Here is a 20,579-nt window from a genome sequence, read left to right on the forward strand (position 1 = left end):
TTAAATGATTTGTTATCAGAATTATCCCTAAATGGTATTTTTTCACACATCAAAACACAATTTATTTTGTATTTGACCAAATGTCTGTACAGGTGGCTGTACAATCTGTTCTGTTTGAGGCAAATCTGACGTATTTGCCTGTTTCATTATTTTTTTTTTCTGATTTGCTCTAAGTAATGAATCAGACACAATTCAGTCTTTTGGAACAAAGTGGCAATACATCACTCCCTTCAGGCAGTTTCTTGGTATGCATCCAGAGCTTAGTCCAGCTCACAGCTCTGCTGTCAGGTGATCATCACAAGACCAGTGCCTTAATCCTCCTCAGCTCTACAAAAGCAAGAACAGAAATTAGAGGCTTTCTTAATGTGCATGTAACCAGCTGGAACACAACATGATTTGGCTTTAAGTGTTGTTTCCACAGATGTTAAAAATATCACTGAATCTAATTTGAAGATACACAACTGGGGACTGTAGCAGACTGAGATTCCATACTCTTCTGGGGGAACTAATGACCGTGTAACTGCTGAAAGTTGATGTATAAACTGATTTGTCACCACTAACTGGAGGAAACAAACAGGTGAAATATGACGAACGCGCTGGGTCTTGGTCTTCTTTGTTTACTCCTCTGGCCTGAGCCTGCAGAGGCTCAATTTCCTCGAGTATGCTGCACAGTTGAGGGGATCCTGTCCAAGCAGTGCTGCCCCGCTCTGGGCTCAGATCCTGCCAATGTGTGCGGCTCTCTGTCGGGGAAAGGAAGCTGCTCGGCTGTTCGAGTCGACAACAAACCCTGGGGAGGACTGTACAGATTGAAAAATGTTGATGACAGAGAGAGGTGGCCGACCAAATTCTTCAATCAGACTTGCAGATGTACTGGTGAGTCGTACAGTTTTATTAAGATGCTGTTTTGGTGAGCAAGTACTTTCAGCTAGATAATGGCTCATGTTGAACCTGGAACATTATCAACATGATGTGACACATTTAGTTTGCTCTCTGTGTTGCAGGTAACTTTGCAGGGTATAACTGTGGTCAGTGTAAATTTGGCTGGATCGGACCAAACTGCGACCAGAGGAAAGCCCCTGTGGTACGGAAGAACATCCACTCCCTGACCCCTGAAGAGCTCCAGGAGTTCCTCAATGTGCTGGAACTGGCTAAGACCACCACCCACCCAGACTATGTCATTGCCACCCAGCACTGGCTGGGACTCCTGGGACCCAATGGAACTGAGCCCCAGATTGCCAACATCTCCATCTACGACTTCTTTGTCTGGCAACATTACTACTCTGTCCGAGACACTCTTCTTGGTAAATGAGCATATTCACATTTCTTGACATAAAACTATTAAAACTGGTTACTTCATGTGGTTTACGCCGTTTATTAGGAATATGATAAGAATATCATAATAAAAAATATATTCGAAATATAATAATATTGATAGGAACATCACCATTTATTAAAGTTAGATATTTTTTTATTTTTTTTTAGCCCTTTTTAAGATTGTTCCAGACATTTTCAAATAATATGAGGTAATATGATAGGTAGTCCTAATCCATAATTTTTTGACCACAGGTATATTCAGAGTTGCAATTTTAGTTTAGTTTAACCTAAAAATTCAAACTCATGCATCGTAGTTGATTATAATCGAAAATACAGGCCTGTGTTACTGTGTTTATCAACATCACTGAAGTAACCAAACTTTAAACAGCATCATAAAAAATTAACAACATAAATTTAGTTATTGTCTAGTGTTAGTCCCCGTATTAAAAAACTATTCATTTAGGTTGTGTTTTGATTTTTGGTGTTTTTGTTATATTTTGGAATGTGACTTTAATGATATAAATTTTTCGTGGGAAATCAAAAGTAATTTGTTTTACTCATACATGCATTGAATAGTATTAATATTATTATATATAATAGTGTGTGATGTGCACATTATTGCCTTGTGATCACATAGATCAAACACTAAGGAGCACATCAAACACTTTGTTTACCTGTAGGTCCAGGTCGTCCATTCAAAGCCATTGATTTCTCACACAAAGGACCAGCATTCATCACCTGGCACAGGTATCACCTCCTCAGCTTGGAAAGAGAGCTACAGGTATCTGATGAAAACATGTTATTAAACTTTTTTTTTTTTTTTTTGGTCATGACTGGATGGGATCAATAACACTACAAGGGTTTATTTTTGATTAAACCAAACAATTGTTTGGAAATATCTAAGTAGGCTCTTGTCACTGTGAAAAATCACATTTTTCATTTGGGGTGATCAACTTTTTATTGTGTTATTTAACTTATATATATTAAGTAATTTTTAAATCATAAATTGGGCTATTGTTATATAACAATTATTGGTACATCAATGTCTCATAACTTGGAGGTTCTTTACAGACCACAGCTACATAAAAACCTTCTACAAATCGTTATTTTTACTACACAATTTATCCATCCAGTTTATTAATCAATAACATTTTGGTGAATACATTCTTAAAAGCACAAACACATACCAGAGACTCTTGCATTGCATTGTTAAAGTGAATTACTCTGCCACAGGGAGCAGATAATCTACCTATAAGAATTTTTATTTGTCACATACAAGAGTTTTTTTAAATGGCACAGGCTGTCCTTCCAAAAGCAAAAATCTGGATGAAATACAAGATATTTATAATTCTTAAATGAATGTTGAAGATTTTTAAGAGGCAGAGAATTGGTCCAGAAAAAAAGAGAGACAGGAAAGCTCGGGGAAGAGAAATAGAGGGCATACAAATCCTAGACTGGATCTAAACTGAGGAATTCACAGTTACAGCGCAATAATCATGACTCGTATGTTGGCCGTCAAAAGCCCATGTTGATGATGATTAAATTATTTTTAATACTAATGTAAACTACTATCAATAAAATGTGTCTGTTCCCTGCAGAGACTGACCGGCAATGAGAATTTTGCGATCCCTTACTGGAACTTTGCCACAGGGCAAAGTGAGTGTGATGTGTGCACCGACTCTCTGCTGGGGGGCCGAAACCCAGACAACCCGTCCCTCATCAGTAACCAGTCCAGATTCTCCAGATGGGGGGTGGTATGTAACAGGTGAGCACAAAATAGTGATGGGAGAGAAAACAGACTTAAAAGTTATTGGTTGGATTATGATGAAATAAATGTTGTGGGGCAAATTACTTGACTGGCAGAAATCAGTGAAACATTTTAATAGTTTTCTCTTCCAGTTTGGACGACTACAATCGCCTGGTGACTCTTTGCAATGGCACCAGAGAGGGATCCATTCAGAGAGGGATAATGGAGAGAGGTAACACGTCTCTGCCCACCATGAACGACGTCAGAAGCTGTCTTGGAATCAGAGACTTCGACAGCCCTCCGTACTTCACCAACTCCTCCTTTAGTTTTAGGTACAACTCTACTGTTTAGCATCAATAATAATTTTAAATTCATACCTGCTGATGTGGTCAGCAATTGTCTACATACCAGTTTAACTTTAGTTATGAGAGGCTTTACAAACTATTGTTTAACAGACATTGCGCTTTGTAACAGAAATGCTCTTGAAGGGTACGAAAAATCAGATGGAGAACTGGATGAATCAGTCAATAACCTGCACAACCTCGTCCACTCCTTGCTCAACGGAACCAGTGCTTTGTCTCACTCTGCAGCCAACGACCCCATCTTTCTGGTTAGAATCTGATTTCATAGTTTACTCTGAAATGACACGGTAGAGCTGTTGTCATTAAAATCACTGGTGTTTCTGGTTGTCTATCTTGCAGGTGCTCCACGCTTTCACTGATGCCATTTTTGAAGAGTGGATGATAAGGTTTGTCCCATCCAACGCCACCTTCCCAGATGAGATGGCCCCCATCGGTCACAACAGAGACTACAACATGGTTCCCTTCTTCCCTCCGATCACTAACGAGGAGATGTATGTTACATCTGGGCAGCTGGGATATTCCTATGCAGCTGTCCTGGATGGTGAGCAAGTGTTTGCTTTCTTGCAGAGTTGGATGACAGGATCGATAACTCTCTTAAATTGCCATAGGTGGGGTGTTTTTGTTGCAAACTACAGTAAGGGCTAGAAAGTTAGTTTTGAAGTACCAGTTAATAGCTGAATACTATAGAGTCACAGAATAGTCTATGAATATCTCCACCTGTGCTTCATCTTTGCAGATGCAGATGGAGGTCCAGCTGTGTTTGTGCTGGGCTCCACTCTGGGGGGAGTCTTCATCGGTATCCTGGTGCTTCTCCTTATCTTTGTGCTCTACCTGCGTCAACGGAGAAACAGAGGCTTTGAACCTCTGATAAAAGCAGACTTCACAAATAGGAAGTACACAGAAGATGCCTAGATCTCACCTGTTGTTCTGAAACGCACTTATAGTACGTATACATACCTAAGAGAGATGGAGCACCCAATCACCAATATTCTGTAGGCCCTACTGTGACGCAAGAGGAAAATATGAATCCTGTAAACAAACTACACTTTTAGTTTTTAAGATATTAAATCTAATTTCATATAAGAACAATGATATGAGTCATGTAATATCCATTGAAAAATTTGAATAAAACTTAATATGAGTTGCAAGCGAGACCAATCAAAATGAATGTCTACTTTAACTGGCTTGGTAATATTATGTTTAGTGAACTTACAAAAGCATGACCCCTTTCTATCGCTGTCTTTCATTATTATGTACCTTTTACAATGTCTTTTTAACAGTCACCAGGAATAAAAATTTATTGGAATGTTTTTTTTAATAAATATTTATTCTCAAGAACAGTAACAAAACACAAATGCAATTATCTTAATTGCACTGAAAAACAATAAGGCATATTTGCTCGACTAGTTCTTCACCCCTCTTTCAAACTCTAAACTTTACCTCATTAGGATTTGACTTCATACAGCAATGCACTGATTGTAAAAAATGTTGACCGTTTTCTGCTAATTCTATTTTTCAGATAATTTGTCTGACCAGACATCCATTTTCAATATTTTATTGCAAAAATATTACCATTAAAACTTCAATGATACAAAACATAAAAAGGGCATCCTGTAAGATCAATATTCAATAAAGAATCCTTTTTAAATGACATTTTTTCTATAGTGTTGTTCCTGCAATGTGAATGCAAATGCAGATGTAACTGCAATAATGAAAAGCTCATTAATTGATATACTGCTAAGGGCATAACATTCCTTGGATATGTAAGCTTAGCTGGCCTGGTGGTTAGGGAACTGATGGGCTCTCAGAGAACAGTGGACGTACATACAGGCTGGTTTTGTCCGCCCCCCTCAGCAGTGCCAGGCCTCTCACATTCTCTGTAAGTACGCTCTACTGAGGAGCTTCACTGAAGCAATCAGCCCTGTCCAGTCTCCACAGATTCTCATTTCACAGGTGACTGTGGTCGGCTTCAAGCCTGTCTGTGCTGCAGACATAACCATTCAACCTTTACAGATAAATTTAGGGACCCTTTCTTTGCATTTCCAGTAACCACTGTGTGCTGTTTGCTACTTCCTCACCTTTTACATAACTGTGGTAATACATTTTCAGAAATAACAACATTTAACTTGACTTTTTAATACTGTCTGCCAGTATTTCGTTTTTTTTTTAGCTTTTTAAACACTACAATGCACATTTCAATGACTATTGTATCTACACTGTGAAATCATTTACAGGATAAGCTTTGGCTATTCAATCACATATGCAAAAGTAGCAAACACACCTTTTTTTGTTCCTGTTGTTCCTGTATAGGTAAATACAGAATTCCTGGAACTTCCAAAAATGTTTAATATTTGTGGAAATACTTGTAGACTATTCTGAGGATGCAGAAGAAAACTTCATAGGCCCCAATGTAAATTAATATAAATATTACAGCAGCACAAGAGTTCCTTCAGTGATGGTGGTTCTGTATTGAAAGGGTGTGCCTTTCATACTGCAGTGTGCATGTCCATTTACACATATACAGACCAAGGCCATGATTTTCCATTACTGTGTAGGACTTTCTTTATAAGGCTTTATAATGTCAGCAGAGTATGTTAAAGAACGTTTTAACTATCTTTCAGAAATTGATGATTTGTATCTATCTTTATTGGGTGGCTTTGCATGCAGGTCACTGATGCTACAAAGTGGTTGGAAACACACTGGGCAACAACTCACTTCATCGAAACATAAATTAAAAAACATGATTAAAAAAACCAAACTGAAATATATTATCAATCAATCATTATGTATTAGTGAGGATTAGAATTAGTTTAGCCTCCTGTGACATGTATTAATTGATTACACACCAGGACATGCACCCTACAACAGTACAGAGCCAACATCACTAAGGTGGCATTACTGGTATATTGGTGGTACCTTCTCTGTGTGTCAATAATTTCTTCAAATTAATTCTGTCCAGACTGTATAATCCTGAAGCCAAGCCTGAGAAACCAGCATGATATGAGAATATTTTGCAGATAATACATTTGTTGCAAGGCAAATGAGAATATAAAAATGTCAATCTTATCCCTTTTAACAAAATGTGAGTTTTAGCACAAGGCAGCTGTTGAACAGTTTCAGTGGAGAGCTAAGAGCAGAGCAGATCCAGGACCAGTCATGGTTGAAATCATTGTGCAACATGATTCAGTGGCTGCATCTGATCTAAAAACAAACATGGATTTATGACAACTTTGATGGATATTCATTCACTTCTCATCAAAAATCTATTATTGGCACATGATGTAATGACAATGGAACACAGATTTAATTAAACTTTTAGGTGGAAACCACATGTTCCTGAATTTTCTGTCATTTAGATCATTATCCTTTTATATTTGTTTCAAAATATAATGTTAAACATATATTAAACTTATTGTGCCTCTTTTAGGTGCATCAAATAACCACATTTTCAAACATTTTTTAACACAAACAATTTTTGCATTAAAAAAAAAAATCAAAACAATCAAAGTGCGTGTTATATTTTTCCACACAGAGACCTACATTAACACCTGCCATATGTGCAAGAAATCTCTGAAGCAGAGTTTGTTGGGTTGGCATCAGTGTTAGATGGTGAAGTGATGCCATAAAATATCAAGTCTAAGGATGGCACTGCGATCTTTGGGAAAGTGGGAAATCACGATGCATGACTGCTCTCTTTTTCAGAGCAGACTCCTCTAGCCTCGAGGCTGGCAGCTTGAATACTGTCTGCTTGACTCAAATCTGCCTGAATACAAAAACTGCAAAAAAGAAAAACAAACAAACCCTGCTGTCCATGTTTAGCTTGTTCCTCCAGCATTATCTCCATTGTCGGTAGAGTGCCAGGGCTGAGAGGGCCAGCATAGTTGGCAGGGCTACAGAGGGTGCACGGAGCGGGGCAGAACCATGCACAGGCCCGCTCCGGTCGGCTTCCACGACTGGGGCTTCAGTGGCAGCACCATCCATTTCTGTGGGGCAGACCTCTGTGCACCCGCTGCCACTGCCTGAGCCACTGCCTTCATCGCCTGCAACACCATAACAAAACATGAGCCAGACTGAGCACGTCACTGAAAATGTTACATTAGTCAACAATCAAACCAGATTTTACAATCTTAAACTGTTGCTTTGAAGCAATGCAACTTTTTCTCATTAAAGTTACAGCTACTATAATTAACACTTTGTATATTAACAGTGGATCATACATGTATGTGAAAGGTGTCACGGTGATGAACCCTCAGAGAATTATCATTCGAGTCTGCAGTTCCATTCAGCTCTATGGAACAACTTATCTGCCTTGGTTCACTCTCACCACTCTCATCAGTGTTGTTTTGAGACAGAGCACTGATAAACCCACTGTACACTTCCTGCCCAGCACCAAGTGGCAGACAAAGCTAGTGACTAGCTGGTGAACACAGTGGAGCATACAGCCAGATATTTTTGTCAAGAGTTGGTGAGACCCAAAACAGAGCTAAAAGCAGAGTGAATATTGGACTTACATTCATCAAGTGGACACGTATTCCAAATGAATGCTAATACTGCTCTGTATCTGCTGGATTTGTAAATAAGCCACAAGTTCACTATATCAACTTCAAAGGTGATAGTACAGTATGTCAGTGGTTTGTTTACAGCTTGTTTCCGCTGCTCCCAAGTGGCAAAAAAATCAGTTAAAGGAGGTTTAACAATAAAGCACCATATACAATACCAGTCTGTGTCTGTTTGTGACTCACTGTAAATCCCAATATGACTGTTGAACCATTTTTTTTTCTGTGATGGTTTGGCTTTTTTGGAGTGTATTTACAGTAAATGAAGGAGAATACTGCAAATCCAATGTGCTGCCTCTAAATTGTTGCTTAACTGTCTTCATCAGGTTCTCACATACCTTGATGAAGACTGGAACTGTTGGCATTGTTTTTTTATTGCCCACCACCTGTGTTAGTTATTTACTCCCTCAGTGTCTTTTGTGACTTTACTGATGCTGATTACCTCTTCCTCAAGCTTAGGTAGTGTTTCAAAGTAGACAGCTTATCAAGATGAGTGACAAGTTGGAGCATGAGCTTGACCAACCAGGGCGGGTAGGGCAAGACTAAAAATACATTGCCTGCATTAAGAAAAGGAGTTGCATGTTGTCACATGTGTGTGCATGGGAAAAGTGGCCAATTGCTTACTTGAGTCTTGAAAGTAGATGTCATTGCCATTGTAGGCATTTTTCAACTTGTTGGTCATCACCCTCAGAGCCATGATCTGCTGGCGGATGAAGGTGTCTGGGCGGGTGATGTCCACACCCACCTCAGGGTTATTCACCTGGTTGGTCAGTCCATCCTTTTGAACTTCAGGGAAGTACCTTTTAGGTTAAAAATACAACAAATAAAATAAACTCGATTTATTATTTTTTGACAAGGTGCTTGTTAAAAAGGACAAGGAATCCGGTGAGTGCTTGTTAGTGAATTAAAAAAAAAAGATTTGTGACACTAGACAAACTTATTATAGACTCTGAGCTCTGTCATGTGCAAAGAATTCTCATAATCAGAAGTCCTGTGTAGAGAATGAGAAAGACCAGAGAAAGGCTAAGGGTGGACTGAATACACAAGTGTTTTACTGTTTTAAGATAAAGGTCCAATTCTCATACAGCACTTGAGAATAGCTCTTTGAGGTTATGACAGTGTTGGCAAAATTGGACCTAATCATGTCGGGTAATGTTCTGACATACTTGTGAGATATTTCTCCAGGGAAAATATGTCAGCTGCCTACATTCCTTTTTAGGCAGCAGGCCATCATGTGAGGGCATTCCACAAACTGTCTCACACAACAGCATTTGCTTCTCATAAGCCCAGGTCACTCTGGATAATATACACCTCTGAAATCTCAGCAAATCAGAAGAGGTAACATTTGGCATCCTTGACTGATTTCACTGGTGATATTCTTTACTTTTCGGTCACAGAGAAAATAGCAGCAGCTTTCACATCCACTACCAATATACAGGGTTAAATTATTAGCTTTAAGGGCTATTCAAATAATTTAAAATATGAATGCTGAACATCTTTTGATCATATAGTTGATATTATGAATAAAAGCAGCACAAATCAATTAACTGTGACCTCAGCCATGGCTGTGGGCATTTGTCCACATTCGTTTAAATACTTTCCTTGAAAATGAAATCAGATTAACAGGGACGCACCATGATGGTTACACATTTTAAAGAATGAATGAAATCACAACTCCATAAAATAACAAAAAATGCTAAAAGCATCAAAGCAAATTATACTATATAGTAAAGGGTAAATCCAAGCCAGAATGATCTCTAAGAGACCACATCCTGTGTGTTTAGTTCACGAATCACAGTCAAAGTATGCACAGCTGAGTTTCAGTCAGTGAAAGTAAATAATCTGGTCCTTAATTCTAGGATTAGACTGATTAATATTAGTCGAGCTGAACAGACTTTGGACTTCTAAGTAACCTTTTGTATTAGCCTGCATTAGCCCCAGGCCCTGGCGCACTTACCTGCCCTTGGTGTGTCCATTCCAGCACTCCTCATCGCTGGCATTTCCAGCGGTCACTCTGTCCTCCACGCACATCGCCTCAGGCAGGTTCGACCAAAATTTCCTTGACAGCTTCAGTTTCTCTTTTATGTCAACCACCTAAGCAAAGACAGGGGTCGTTACATGGGAATGTAAACAAATTAAGTCTGTGTTCCAATATAGCAGTTGCAACCTTAGAATTATAGCTGAAAATGATATACATATACATTACATAATACAGGAAATATGGGTGCTAAAAAAGAATATGTAAAAGTGAGACATTAATTGATGTACATTTGTAACCAATTTGGAATTTCTTTAGTAAGACATTATTTCTCCTGAGCAAGAAAAGTACTTTTAAAAGTTGATGACAACCCTCCCATACATCCCCATTCCTTTATTTATGCTGTACCCCTCAAAACCTTACAACAATATTACTAATTACCACATATCCTTGTAAAAGACACCGAAAGGTATCCTAAGTTTCTGATGTATATGAAAAATGGTTAACTACTGTGTGTCCTACGTGAGCTTTAGTCTTTTTTAAAACTCTCATGATACATCTCATTTGTAAACTTGTTATAAAACTTCCACACCTTCACTTATTATCACATCTCATCAAAGGGATTATAAATCTTAGGATTTAACCCTGAGACATCTTAACTCTGACTCCCAAAAAAATATTTGGGTTTAATTTTCATTCCATGTTGACTATTGAATGTTTGCATCGTGAAACGTAAGACCATGCAGGCTTGCAGCAATAATTTCAGCTTCAATGTCAGACTTAAATACTCCTTTGCATCCCAGCCATGTGACACAGTCAGATATCGTTTCCTGACTTGAGCCTGTTGAACTCCAATCTTTCATCAAACACAGAATTTGACATATTTCACTGAAGCTGAGGGAAAGCCTGATCGCAGCAGGTTGGCCCCATTATCTTTTTCCGTCTGACTTGCTGTTGCCTTACGTGAAATTGTAGTGAACCTGAGCAGAACATGAAAGGTGCTGTACTGACTGTGTGACGCTGCTGTAGGCCCTGACTCTGCTTTTGATGTGTTAATCCTGTCACACTGATGCCAAAGCACTTCAGCAGCTCTGATACTGCCCAGAGGGTCAAGGCTGCACTCAATGCAAGAGATTGACTGGCAATGTTTGACTAAACCTCACACATTAAGTTTAGTTTAACAAGTGAGAGATTCAGTTTTTCTCAGCATCTGCTGGCAAAACCAGCCCTGTAAAGAATTAAACAGGGAATGACATACTCACATTTTAGTAATGCAAATATTTAATTAGCACCTCCACTAAACATAGTACTGCCATGTTTATGTAGCTGAAAATAGATAAACACTTCTTCCAACTTATTAATGGGCTGAGATGATCTATCACAATGCACTGTATGTGCAGTATTGACACATAAAGCTATACTCATTATACTTATTATCCATTATACAAAGTGACTGAATGTGTAATGTTTTTTATTTTTCAAACCACAACAAACACAGTCTTTGCAGTTCTATAAAACTCGCTCTTGAGACAGATAACTAAAATAAATCAACTAGGAACAAAATAAAAGTACATAGTAGATTAACCTAAAATACCTCATATGTCTGATGCTTAAAGGACAAAAGTTTAAAAAGAAGAGGAATGGTTGAGCCTTTTCACACAATAATAAACATGCCTCTGGGAAAAGTCTGGCTCTCACTTCATTGCGCATTGCCCATGAATAAGTAATATGACTGCAACAAGCAGCCCTGGCATGCAACCATCTGCAGTGCACACTAGATGGCACTATGTCTTTGAAAAATGGGGACATGAAAGCAACCAGAAAGAAAATACAGAGAGGAAATGAAAGTGAGAAGATAGATTTCAAATTGAAACCAATTATGTTTCCTAATAATGTTTCTTTCACATCCAACTTCACGCTCACATGAATCTCCATGTGGTCTAACATAGAGACTGTACTTGCCATGGAAACATATGTAAGTAGGAGGACTAACTAAAGACTTATGCACACAAAAATGCACATAAAAATCTACATTATAAACAAGAAAATCGTGTCCACATTATCATTCTAGTATGGTGATGGTATGTGAGGAAGGAGAGAGGACGTGTGCGCGGAGCAGAGAACCTCATTACAATCAGCTGCCTATTACTGACAGGGTTGATATTCTCATTAAAAATCACAATGAAGATCATAGACAAAACACCTTCCCCTTGCCTCACATTAGGATATTACATTGTATTTGTTTTCAGTGACATCTTAACAGATGACTATAATCATGATGCGCGATAGCTATTTAAATTCCTAATGACATTAAATATGTTAGTAGTGTATGATACTTATGGTAGTGTAATAGTGGCTGACAAGGCAGTTGATAGAAGCATTTACACACTGGATATGCAAGCCATGATCATTTAAATTATAATTTTTCCTTTACAGGACTTCATGAACTTGTAAACTTAAACAAAATATTAAAACATTGCCAACATATGCATCTTATATATGTAGGTATTAGAAGTGCTGGGAAAAGACAGGCACCTCTTCTATATGCATTAACTGTACAGATGTTTCTCACTGAATGCACTCTTCCACTGACATAGAATAATGTTTTAAATACACAGAAATATTGCCATTCACACTTTGTCCAATAAAAAAAAAACAGTTATCTCTAAATTTGGGTATTTAGAATTTTTCAGATAAACTGAAGGATTTAGTGTTCCTTAATATGGAGGACCACAAGTGTCACGGAAATAGTAATAAAACATTTAATTAATTAATAACTAATTGTACAATAAAATAGGCATTAATAAATGTATTTACAAATTAATTTATTCATCTATAAATAAATAGACAAATAAATAATACATTACTTATTTGATATTTTAATGGGCAATAAAAACAGGAATCATAAAATTTTACATTTGATTTCACCATTTGGCGAATTATTGTGTTTGTGCAAATTGCACAAACTCAGCCTATCAAGACATCGAGTCCACTGTTTCAGAAAAAGCTTGCTAACTAGCTAGCTCTGGTGCGTGCAGGTGAAGAGACGGGACTTTACTGATGCATCTGTAATGGAAAACTGCGTCCGTGATCGGCGCTCATTTTAGACAGGAGGACTATGTTCCTGGTGACATGATGGAGTTCAGGATGGGATAATAAAGCCAGGACCGTGTGAGACTGACAGCTGCTGCAGTTACTTCAGTACACACAGCTGTTTCATCAGGTCCACCATCAGCAGGCTGCTGGTAACATTACTGCCACCGGTGGTTAATGTGAGCTGTGCACCGTAAGTCTGTTTTCTTACGCTTGCCAGATGATTCAGCAAAATTATTTCAATAATAAGAAGCAACGTATGGGAAGTATTTGTTGTTGTAAAGCAGCATCGCTATCTTGTAAAACTCTGCAGCTGATAAGGCATAATTGCTAATGTTAGCTAGCATTAGTATCCTATTTTGTAAAACCTACATGAGAAGACATAATTGGTAACCTCAGTTTCCTAACACTAGAACCCTGAAGTCTAGTTACACTTTGGTGACTTTGTTTGCACAGCTAATACATTTATAATTTAGTTTCATTTGGTGTAATGTTGGTGTGTTATAGGCTTTGGGAGATACTACAAGTAATGAAGGGACAGATCAGATGCACCTACCCCCAGTGTTGCAGTGCTTATAGATTCAGAGCAAGAGGTCTCTCCAGTGGCTCCTCAACCACCATCTGTGCTTCACTGTGGCTCACAGTGTGACTGGAAACTTTCCATCGTTCATCAGATATGACATGATAGCCTCAGTATTGCATTTATCTCATTATTAGATTCGATTGGCATTTGTCAGAGTGTACTTGAAACCACTCACTGTTTTAACCACACCCTTGAACTTGTTCTGGTATATGGCATTGAAATTGAACATTTAATAGTCTTTCCACAGAATCCTTCTTTATTGGACCATTATTTAATAACTTTTGAACTGCTATAACTGGACTACACGCCATTAGGCAAAAACTCTTACTCTAGATGTCTATCTGTTATTGCTGTGGCTAGATTTCAAGGAAACGATCCCATCTGCATTTAATTCAATGTTATGTCTCAATATAACAAAGGACTCCTATGCAAATCGCAGCCCCTCCGAAATTGACCATCTTGTTGATAGTGCTGCAGGCTCACTGCAAACGACACTCGATTCTATCGCTCCTCTAAAAAAAGAAGATAATAAAACAAAGAAGGTTAGCTCCATGGTATAACCCTCAAACCAACAAATTAAAGCAAACATCATGAAAACTTAAGGTAACGGCGTTCCAACAACCTGGAAGAATCTCGTTTAGTCTTAAAACATATAGGAAAGCCCTCCGTAATGCCAGAGCAGCTTACTACTCATCATTAATTGAAGAAAATAAAAACAACCTCAGGTTTCTTTTCAGCACTGTAGCCAGGCTGACAGAGAGTCATAGCTCTATTGAACCATGTATTCCTATAGCCCTCAGTAGTAACGACTTCATGAGTTTCTTCAATAATAAAATTTTAACTATTAGAGAAAAAATTCATCACATCCTGCCTTCAACCGGTACCGACTTATCTTCAAACACAGGAACCTTAGAAACAACTGTAAAACCTGATATATATTTTCACTGCTTTGCTCCTATCGACCTTCTTCAACTAACTTCGAAGATTAATTCATCTAAGCCATTTCAACTATACTACTTAAAGACGTTTTACCCTTAGTTTGCACTTCTTTACTGGATATGATTAATCTGTCTTTATTAACAGGCTATGTCCCACAATCCTTTAAAGTAGATGTAATTAAACCTCTTCTTAAAAAGCCCACTCTTGATCCAGGAGTTTTAGCCAACTATAGACCTATAGCAAACCTTCCCTTTATCTCTAAGATCCTTGAGAAAGTAGTCGCCAATCAGTTGTGTGACATTCTAAATAACAATAGTCTATTTGAGGATTTTCAGTCAGGATTTAGAGTGCATCATAGCACAGAGACAGCACTGGTGAAAATTACAAATTACCTTTTAATTGCATCAGACAATGGACTTGTCTCTGTACTTGTCTTGTTAGATCTAAGTGCTGCTTTCGACACCATTGATCATCACATCCTATTACAGAGACTGGAACATTTAATTGGCATTAAAGGAGCTGCACTAAGTTGGCTTAAATCCTATCTATCAGATCGATCTCAGTTTGTACATGTTAACGGTGAGTCCTCTGTGCATGCCCAAGTTAGTCACGGAGCTCCACAAGGTTCTGTGCTTGGACCGATTCTATTCACCTTATATATGCTTCCTCTAGGCAATATTATTAGGAAACACTCCATAAACTCTCATCGTTATGCGTATGATACCCAATTATATCTATCGATCAAGCTAGATGAAACTAACCAGTTAGCTAAACTTCAAGCATGCCTTAAGGACATAAAGACCTGGATGAACTGCAATTTTCTAATGTTAAACTCAGACAAAACTGAAATTATTGTACTTGGCCCCAAAAACCTCAGAGACACATTATCTAAAGTTATAGTTACTCTAGATGGCATTGCCCTGGCCTCCAGCACCACCGTAAGAAACCTCGGAGTTATCTTTGATCAGGATTTAACCTTTAACTCCTACATGAAACAAACTTCAAGTACTACCTTCTTTCACCTTTCGCCTCTTAAAGGAAGTTTTTTCTTGCCACTGTCGCCAAATGCTTGCTCATGGTGGGATTTGTTGGGTCTCTGTAAATAATGTTATAAAGAGTACGGTCTAGACCTGTAACTTTACTCTTGTATCTCTCTTGCTTAATATAGGTAGATTTTATGGCAGTGCTGTTGTTTAGTTTAGAGAATTGCTAAGAATTGCTTGCATTGTTATTTTATAAAGGGGATGCAACACACCAAGAGTAAAAATGTTTTTATCTGCTGATTCAGCCCAACAGCCATTTTCAGAGTAAAAACACATGAACAATGCATTATACAAATCACAAAAAAACATTATAACCCTCATGAAGATAGAATTTATTGCAGGGCTGTTGTATTGGACTGCATTAGTTTTAGCTTGGTGTACCTAATAAACTGGAACTAAGTATTTATTTTATTTGAATATTCTGTCCTTTCAATGGCTAATGGCACTTTTTAGCCACACGGTGGCAGCGTTGCCTCAACACTTCAGACAATATAAGAAAAATTTGATTTTACAAATGTCCTATATGTTGTCTCTACTTCTGGGTTTATTCATATGTACAACTTGTGAATGGCATAATCTGCCTTTTCTACAGGCCTCTCTTGGCAGCCTTGCATTTGAACCACAATGGCAGCTGAGAGGTTGCTGTGATGGTGAGGTGTTTTATATTATATTAACATTTTTTCCCGAAGCATATGCATTGGCCCTTATGGAGTCTCAGAGAGGGCTGCAGGTCACCAAAGTCTCTACGAGAGAGAAGTGCTGCCTTGTCCTCCACTGCATCTGCCCCCCCTTTCCAGATCCTGCCAGCAGATCACCAAGAATGAGGAAGGTGGCCTGTATCTCGCACGGCATTCATGGTTTAACACTGGACCTTAATGTGAAAGCAGCACAGATGTTTTGGTTCCCAGGTTTCAGGTTGAGATTATTATATTCAACAAAGTCAGATCAGTCCTACAATTCATATTATCCTCTGCCAGAGACATACCCAGTCACATTTGATTATTTGAGATCTCTCAAAAAGAGATTTTGATGAAATCTGGTAAACAATTAGGCCACGGCCAAGGATAGAGTGACTATTAAAACTTTTTTTTTTAATGTCTCCAATTTTATCTACATGGTAAAGTACTTCTTAGCTGTTCTAGTAACAAGTTCAAATAGGTAAAGTCAACTTTCCACATATATCAAGTGTGTGATTTCTGGGTTTACCTCACACTCAGCATCAGTATGTACTTTATTACCTTGGTCCACAAGGCTTTTATTCTAATTGTAGAGAAAATCTGACAATTCAACAGAGTAATAGATTATCTCTCGCTCTCTCTCTCCCCTGCGGTAACGTTAGAGCACAGTAAAACGTAGTGTGGAGTTGTAATATGCAGTACGAGATACGACTGATAAAAGCTGATATTTGTGCATTATTCTGTTATGGGTAAGTGCCAATATTCCTGCCAGTATTAGACGATCAAAACCTAGTTTTCTTATAGCCTGATCCATGATAGCAAACTTTACAATGTCACTGGGGTCTCCAACCTACAGTTTCTCTTTAAAATGTCCAACACTGAGATATCAAGAATTGTAAAAGGACATTGGCAGTTAAATAGAGCGCCGATCCTCAGTGTTGCACTGGTGGACACACCTTCAACTTCGGCTCCCACCCCGGAAAGACACTCTTTTGACGGTATTATACACGGCTAACGTTAGCATCACTTGATGCAGCCCCGCTGTGTGTACTTAAGTAACCGCAGCAGCTGTCAGTCTCACGCAGTCCTAGCTTCGTTATCCCGTCCTGAACTCCATCATGTCACCGGGAACATAATTCTCCTGTCTAAAATGAGCACTGAACACAACCGTGGTTTTCAGTACAGATGCATCAGTAAAGTCCCGTCTCTTCACTTGCACCTAGCTAGTTAGCAAGCTTTTTCTGAAACAGTGGACTCAATGTCTTGATAGGCTGAGTTTGTGCAATTTGCACAAACACAATAATTCGCCAAATGGTGAAATCAAATGTAAAACTATAGAAAACAGACCAACTCACTAGATTACAGCCTCTCAGACCCACTACCCCCCACTAGCACACTTAGCAGAGGCAGAGTCAACATGGCTCCAGAGCCTCTAACTACAGTAAGAGACGGCTCTCTAACCAATCAGAGAGCGTGTTACATCGCAGCTAATTTGCATTGTTTTACCTCATTTTAAGAGCGTAAGGCCCAAAGTGTCACATAAAGGCTAAATGGGGAGGCTAAATGACTGAGCAAATTGAAAAACTAATAGTATATGAAAAACAGCGGGGAAATGGAAAAGGAAATTGCCTGAATAAAATCTGTATTCTTAATTCAATTTGTGAATCCAGTCATTTATTTCTCTTTTTAAACTGCATTTTCAAATAGATTTTGAAATTCAATAATTTATTTATGAATTCATTAATGTATTTTAAAATTATGTACTTACTGACTGTTTTAATGTTGTTTTTGTAGATCCTTTTTAAATTGAACTATTTATTGATGGATTAATATTTCATTAGTAAATTATTTTTATAATTCCTCTTTTTATTGCCCATTAATATATCAAATATTCAATTCAATTTTATTTATATAGCACCAATTGATAACAGAAGTTATCTCATTGCACTTTTCTTATAGAGCAGGTCTAGACCGTACTCTTTATAATATTTACAGAGACCCAACAAATCAAAAAATAAGGAATTACTTTGTAATTTAGTCTATTTATTTATAGATTAAATACAGTTATTAATGCTTATGTTTACTGTACAATTAGTGATTAACTAATTAAATGCTTTATTACTATATCTGTGACACTTGTGGTCCTCCACACCTTTTGGTATATACATTTTTTTTATATTTCTTAAGCTAAATAAACAATTTCAAAGCCCATTAGACTATCTGTAAAATCTGTAACACTTTATTTTAAGTCCCCCGATTTAGCAATGATTAGCAGTATATAAACATTTAATAAATGTTTATAACACACTATAATGCAGTTATAAGGACATTCTCAATATACAGTATTGGTCAACAATAATAACTTCTCCTGTGAAGACATATTTTAACTGTGATTTACTACATTCATTCATTATCTGTTTATACACCTGCCTCCACTTATGGGTGCCCACGGGAGAAGTTCTAGTTGTTAACAAATATATTTGCTTACAACTAAATTATATAGTATTATAAACCATTTATTAAATGTTTATATACTTCTTATGAATTTTAAATAGGGGGACGTAAAGTAGTAAAGTTTTGCAGGAAAAAAGACCTGTTTTGGAGAAGTTTTGGTTTGGCCTTATTTTTTCTGTTGTATAACTTGATTTCTTTCTTCTCATGTTTTTTTTCCTCTTCCTACAAAATCTTGTAATTATACTGTAATTGTAGGATCAATTCATTGTTGGCTTTGGTCTTTTCATGGGACTTGATAACAATGCCAAAAATACAAAATACCAGACTTATTCTTTAAAAGCGCTTGTGTTTAGCTAAAACAAGGAGAGAAAAAATTTGTGATTAAGCATCAATTCAAACCTTGAGGATGAAAAGCTGCAGCAAGGTATAGTTTTGCCTGCTCTCTCCTTTCCTCCTAAGCCATATTTTTTCTCTTTCGCTCTCTGTCTCCCTGCTTCCTGTCATGAACCATATATTACTTCATTGTGTTTCTCCCTTTCTCTCTATGCCCCCCTCGCTATGACTCTGGTCTCTTCTCTCTTTCTCTCTGTTACCACAGTCCTAAGTGAAAGTGAAGGTTTCATGACTAGCTGACCCGTGATCTTAGACCAGGCTCCTATTCTAAGGAGCTTTGTGAATAAAGCCCCTGGTCTCTCTCTCAAGTGTGATATAACAGTGCATGCTCAGTCGTCTCTGGACTGTATAGCATCTATCCTCTTTCACCTTTTCTCCATGTCTTCATTTTAAATATCATGAGTACCACAGTGGAAATGAGCTGTAGAGCATGATTGTAATTGCTCTTAATTTTTCTGCCACTTAATATATGATTAATCTTTTAGTAAATAAGAATTGAATCATAAATATAACCAAATCAATCATCTATAATTTTCATGTCGCTTCAGGAACAGGAAAACAGGAAGTTTACCAAACAGCTAAACTAATACAGAAGATCCATTAAGCAGTAAACAGCACTGAAAAGTAGCCTGTAGTGTATTACAGCTCACACAGCTTAGCGTGCCATGATCCAAACATTTAAACTTGATTTTTTTTCCCCCCACCAGAAATAAAATCTGCCCAAACATACTGGATATACAGTACAATGTTTACTCACTGCAAAAAGTAATTGGCTAGCTTCAATGAACAAACATGAGAAAATGTTTACAGAAAATAATTACTTTCAAAAACAACAGTATGAGTCAATAAGATAATGGTGTTACCGGGCTTCAAGTCTGTGTGTTTACACATACTCTGAGTATTTCTTACAATATTTATCATCAGTCTCATTTTTGTGTGCATGCAGCTGAGTGGCACACGTGCAGGTCATGAGTTTTTCTGTATGTACGTCAACAGGATGTTAGCTGTGTGCCACCTTTCAGCTCAGCACAGAAATGTGAGTGAACTGTACTTTGACCAGTGGTTTTCAGATGCCCTTGCCTATTCTCAGATCAAAAGCTGACGTGTCACTGGCTTTGAAGTTGCAGTCCTGGCAACAGCACATTATCAGGGGGCTAAGCTCTTATCTGGCTGTGGGATGATGCCTTGACGTGCTATCTGCCTTTCAATAAAAAAAAAGAAATATGTGGCCAGACTATCTCTCTAACTTTTACTCTCAAAACACATCATGCTCACAGTGCTGTCAAAGCTGACCTACAGTGCTCAGTGCCTCCCCTGGCTGTTCTGTCAGCTGGTAAATCTCCATTTCTCTCGCTCACACAAAACAGCTTGTCGGCATTCTGTTTCGCGCTAGTTAAAACAACTCCATCTTATTAAATAAACAGTTAGTCCTTTTTCAAG

At 37.8% G+C, this 20,579-nt stretch overlaps 2 protein-coding genes across 3 annotated transcripts in view; one reads left to right on the top strand and one right to left on the bottom strand.

The window, feature by feature from the left end:
* Positions 1–338: 338 nt before the first annotated feature.
* On the top strand, positions 339–5,074 carry dct (dopachrome tautomerase). The gene is made up of 8 exons (XM_044217531.1): positions 339–873; positions 1,002–1,301; positions 1,995–2,095; positions 2,913–3,079; positions 3,214–3,393; positions 3,536–3,671; positions 3,763–3,964; positions 4,160–5,074. Exons 1-8 carry the CDS (start codon positions 585–587, stop codon positions 4,333–4,335), a joined length of 1,551 nt encoding a protein of 516 aa, XP_044073466.1. The 5' UTR covers positions 339–584; the 3' UTR covers positions 4,336–5,074.
* LOC122885835 (glypican-6-like) overlaps positions 4,963–20,579 on the bottom strand; it is a 92,882-nt gene continuing 77,265 nt past the window's right edge. For both annotated transcript variants that reach the window (XM_044217529.1, XM_044217528.1), the window contains 3 exons: positions 9,937–10,073; positions 8,604–8,779; positions 4,963–7,463 (listed from right to left, as the gene is read on the bottom strand). In XM_044217529.1, the coding sequence (XP_044073464.1) occupies positions 7,258–7,463; positions 8,604–8,779; positions 9,937–10,073 (519 nt within the window). In that variant the 3' untranslated portion in view covers positions 4,963–7,257. The remainder of the gene's footprint in view (positions 7,464–8,603; positions 8,780–9,936; positions 10,074–20,579) is intronic.

Source organism: Siniperca chuatsi, linkage group LG12, assembly GCF_020085105.1.
Source record: "Siniperca chuatsi isolate FFG_IHB_CAS linkage group LG12, ASM2008510v1, whole genome shotgun sequence".
In the NCBI taxonomy this organism is placed as follows: domain Eukaryota; kingdom Metazoa; phylum Chordata; class Actinopteri; order Centrarchiformes; family Sinipercidae; genus Siniperca; species Siniperca chuatsi.

Coding starts and splice junctions, on each gene's coding strand:
- dct (XM_044217531.1), top strand. CDS start 585: ATGACGAACGCGCTGGGTCTTGGTCTTCTTTGTTTACTCCTCTGGCCT. Junction 2,096..2,912: donor GCTTGGAAAGAGAGCTACAG/GTATCTGATGAA, acceptor TGTTCCCTGCAG/AGACTGACCGGCAATGAGAA. Junction 3,965..4,159: donor CTATGCAGCTGTCCTGGATG/GTGAGCAAGTGT, acceptor TCATCTTTGCAG/ATGCAGATGGAGGTCCAGCT.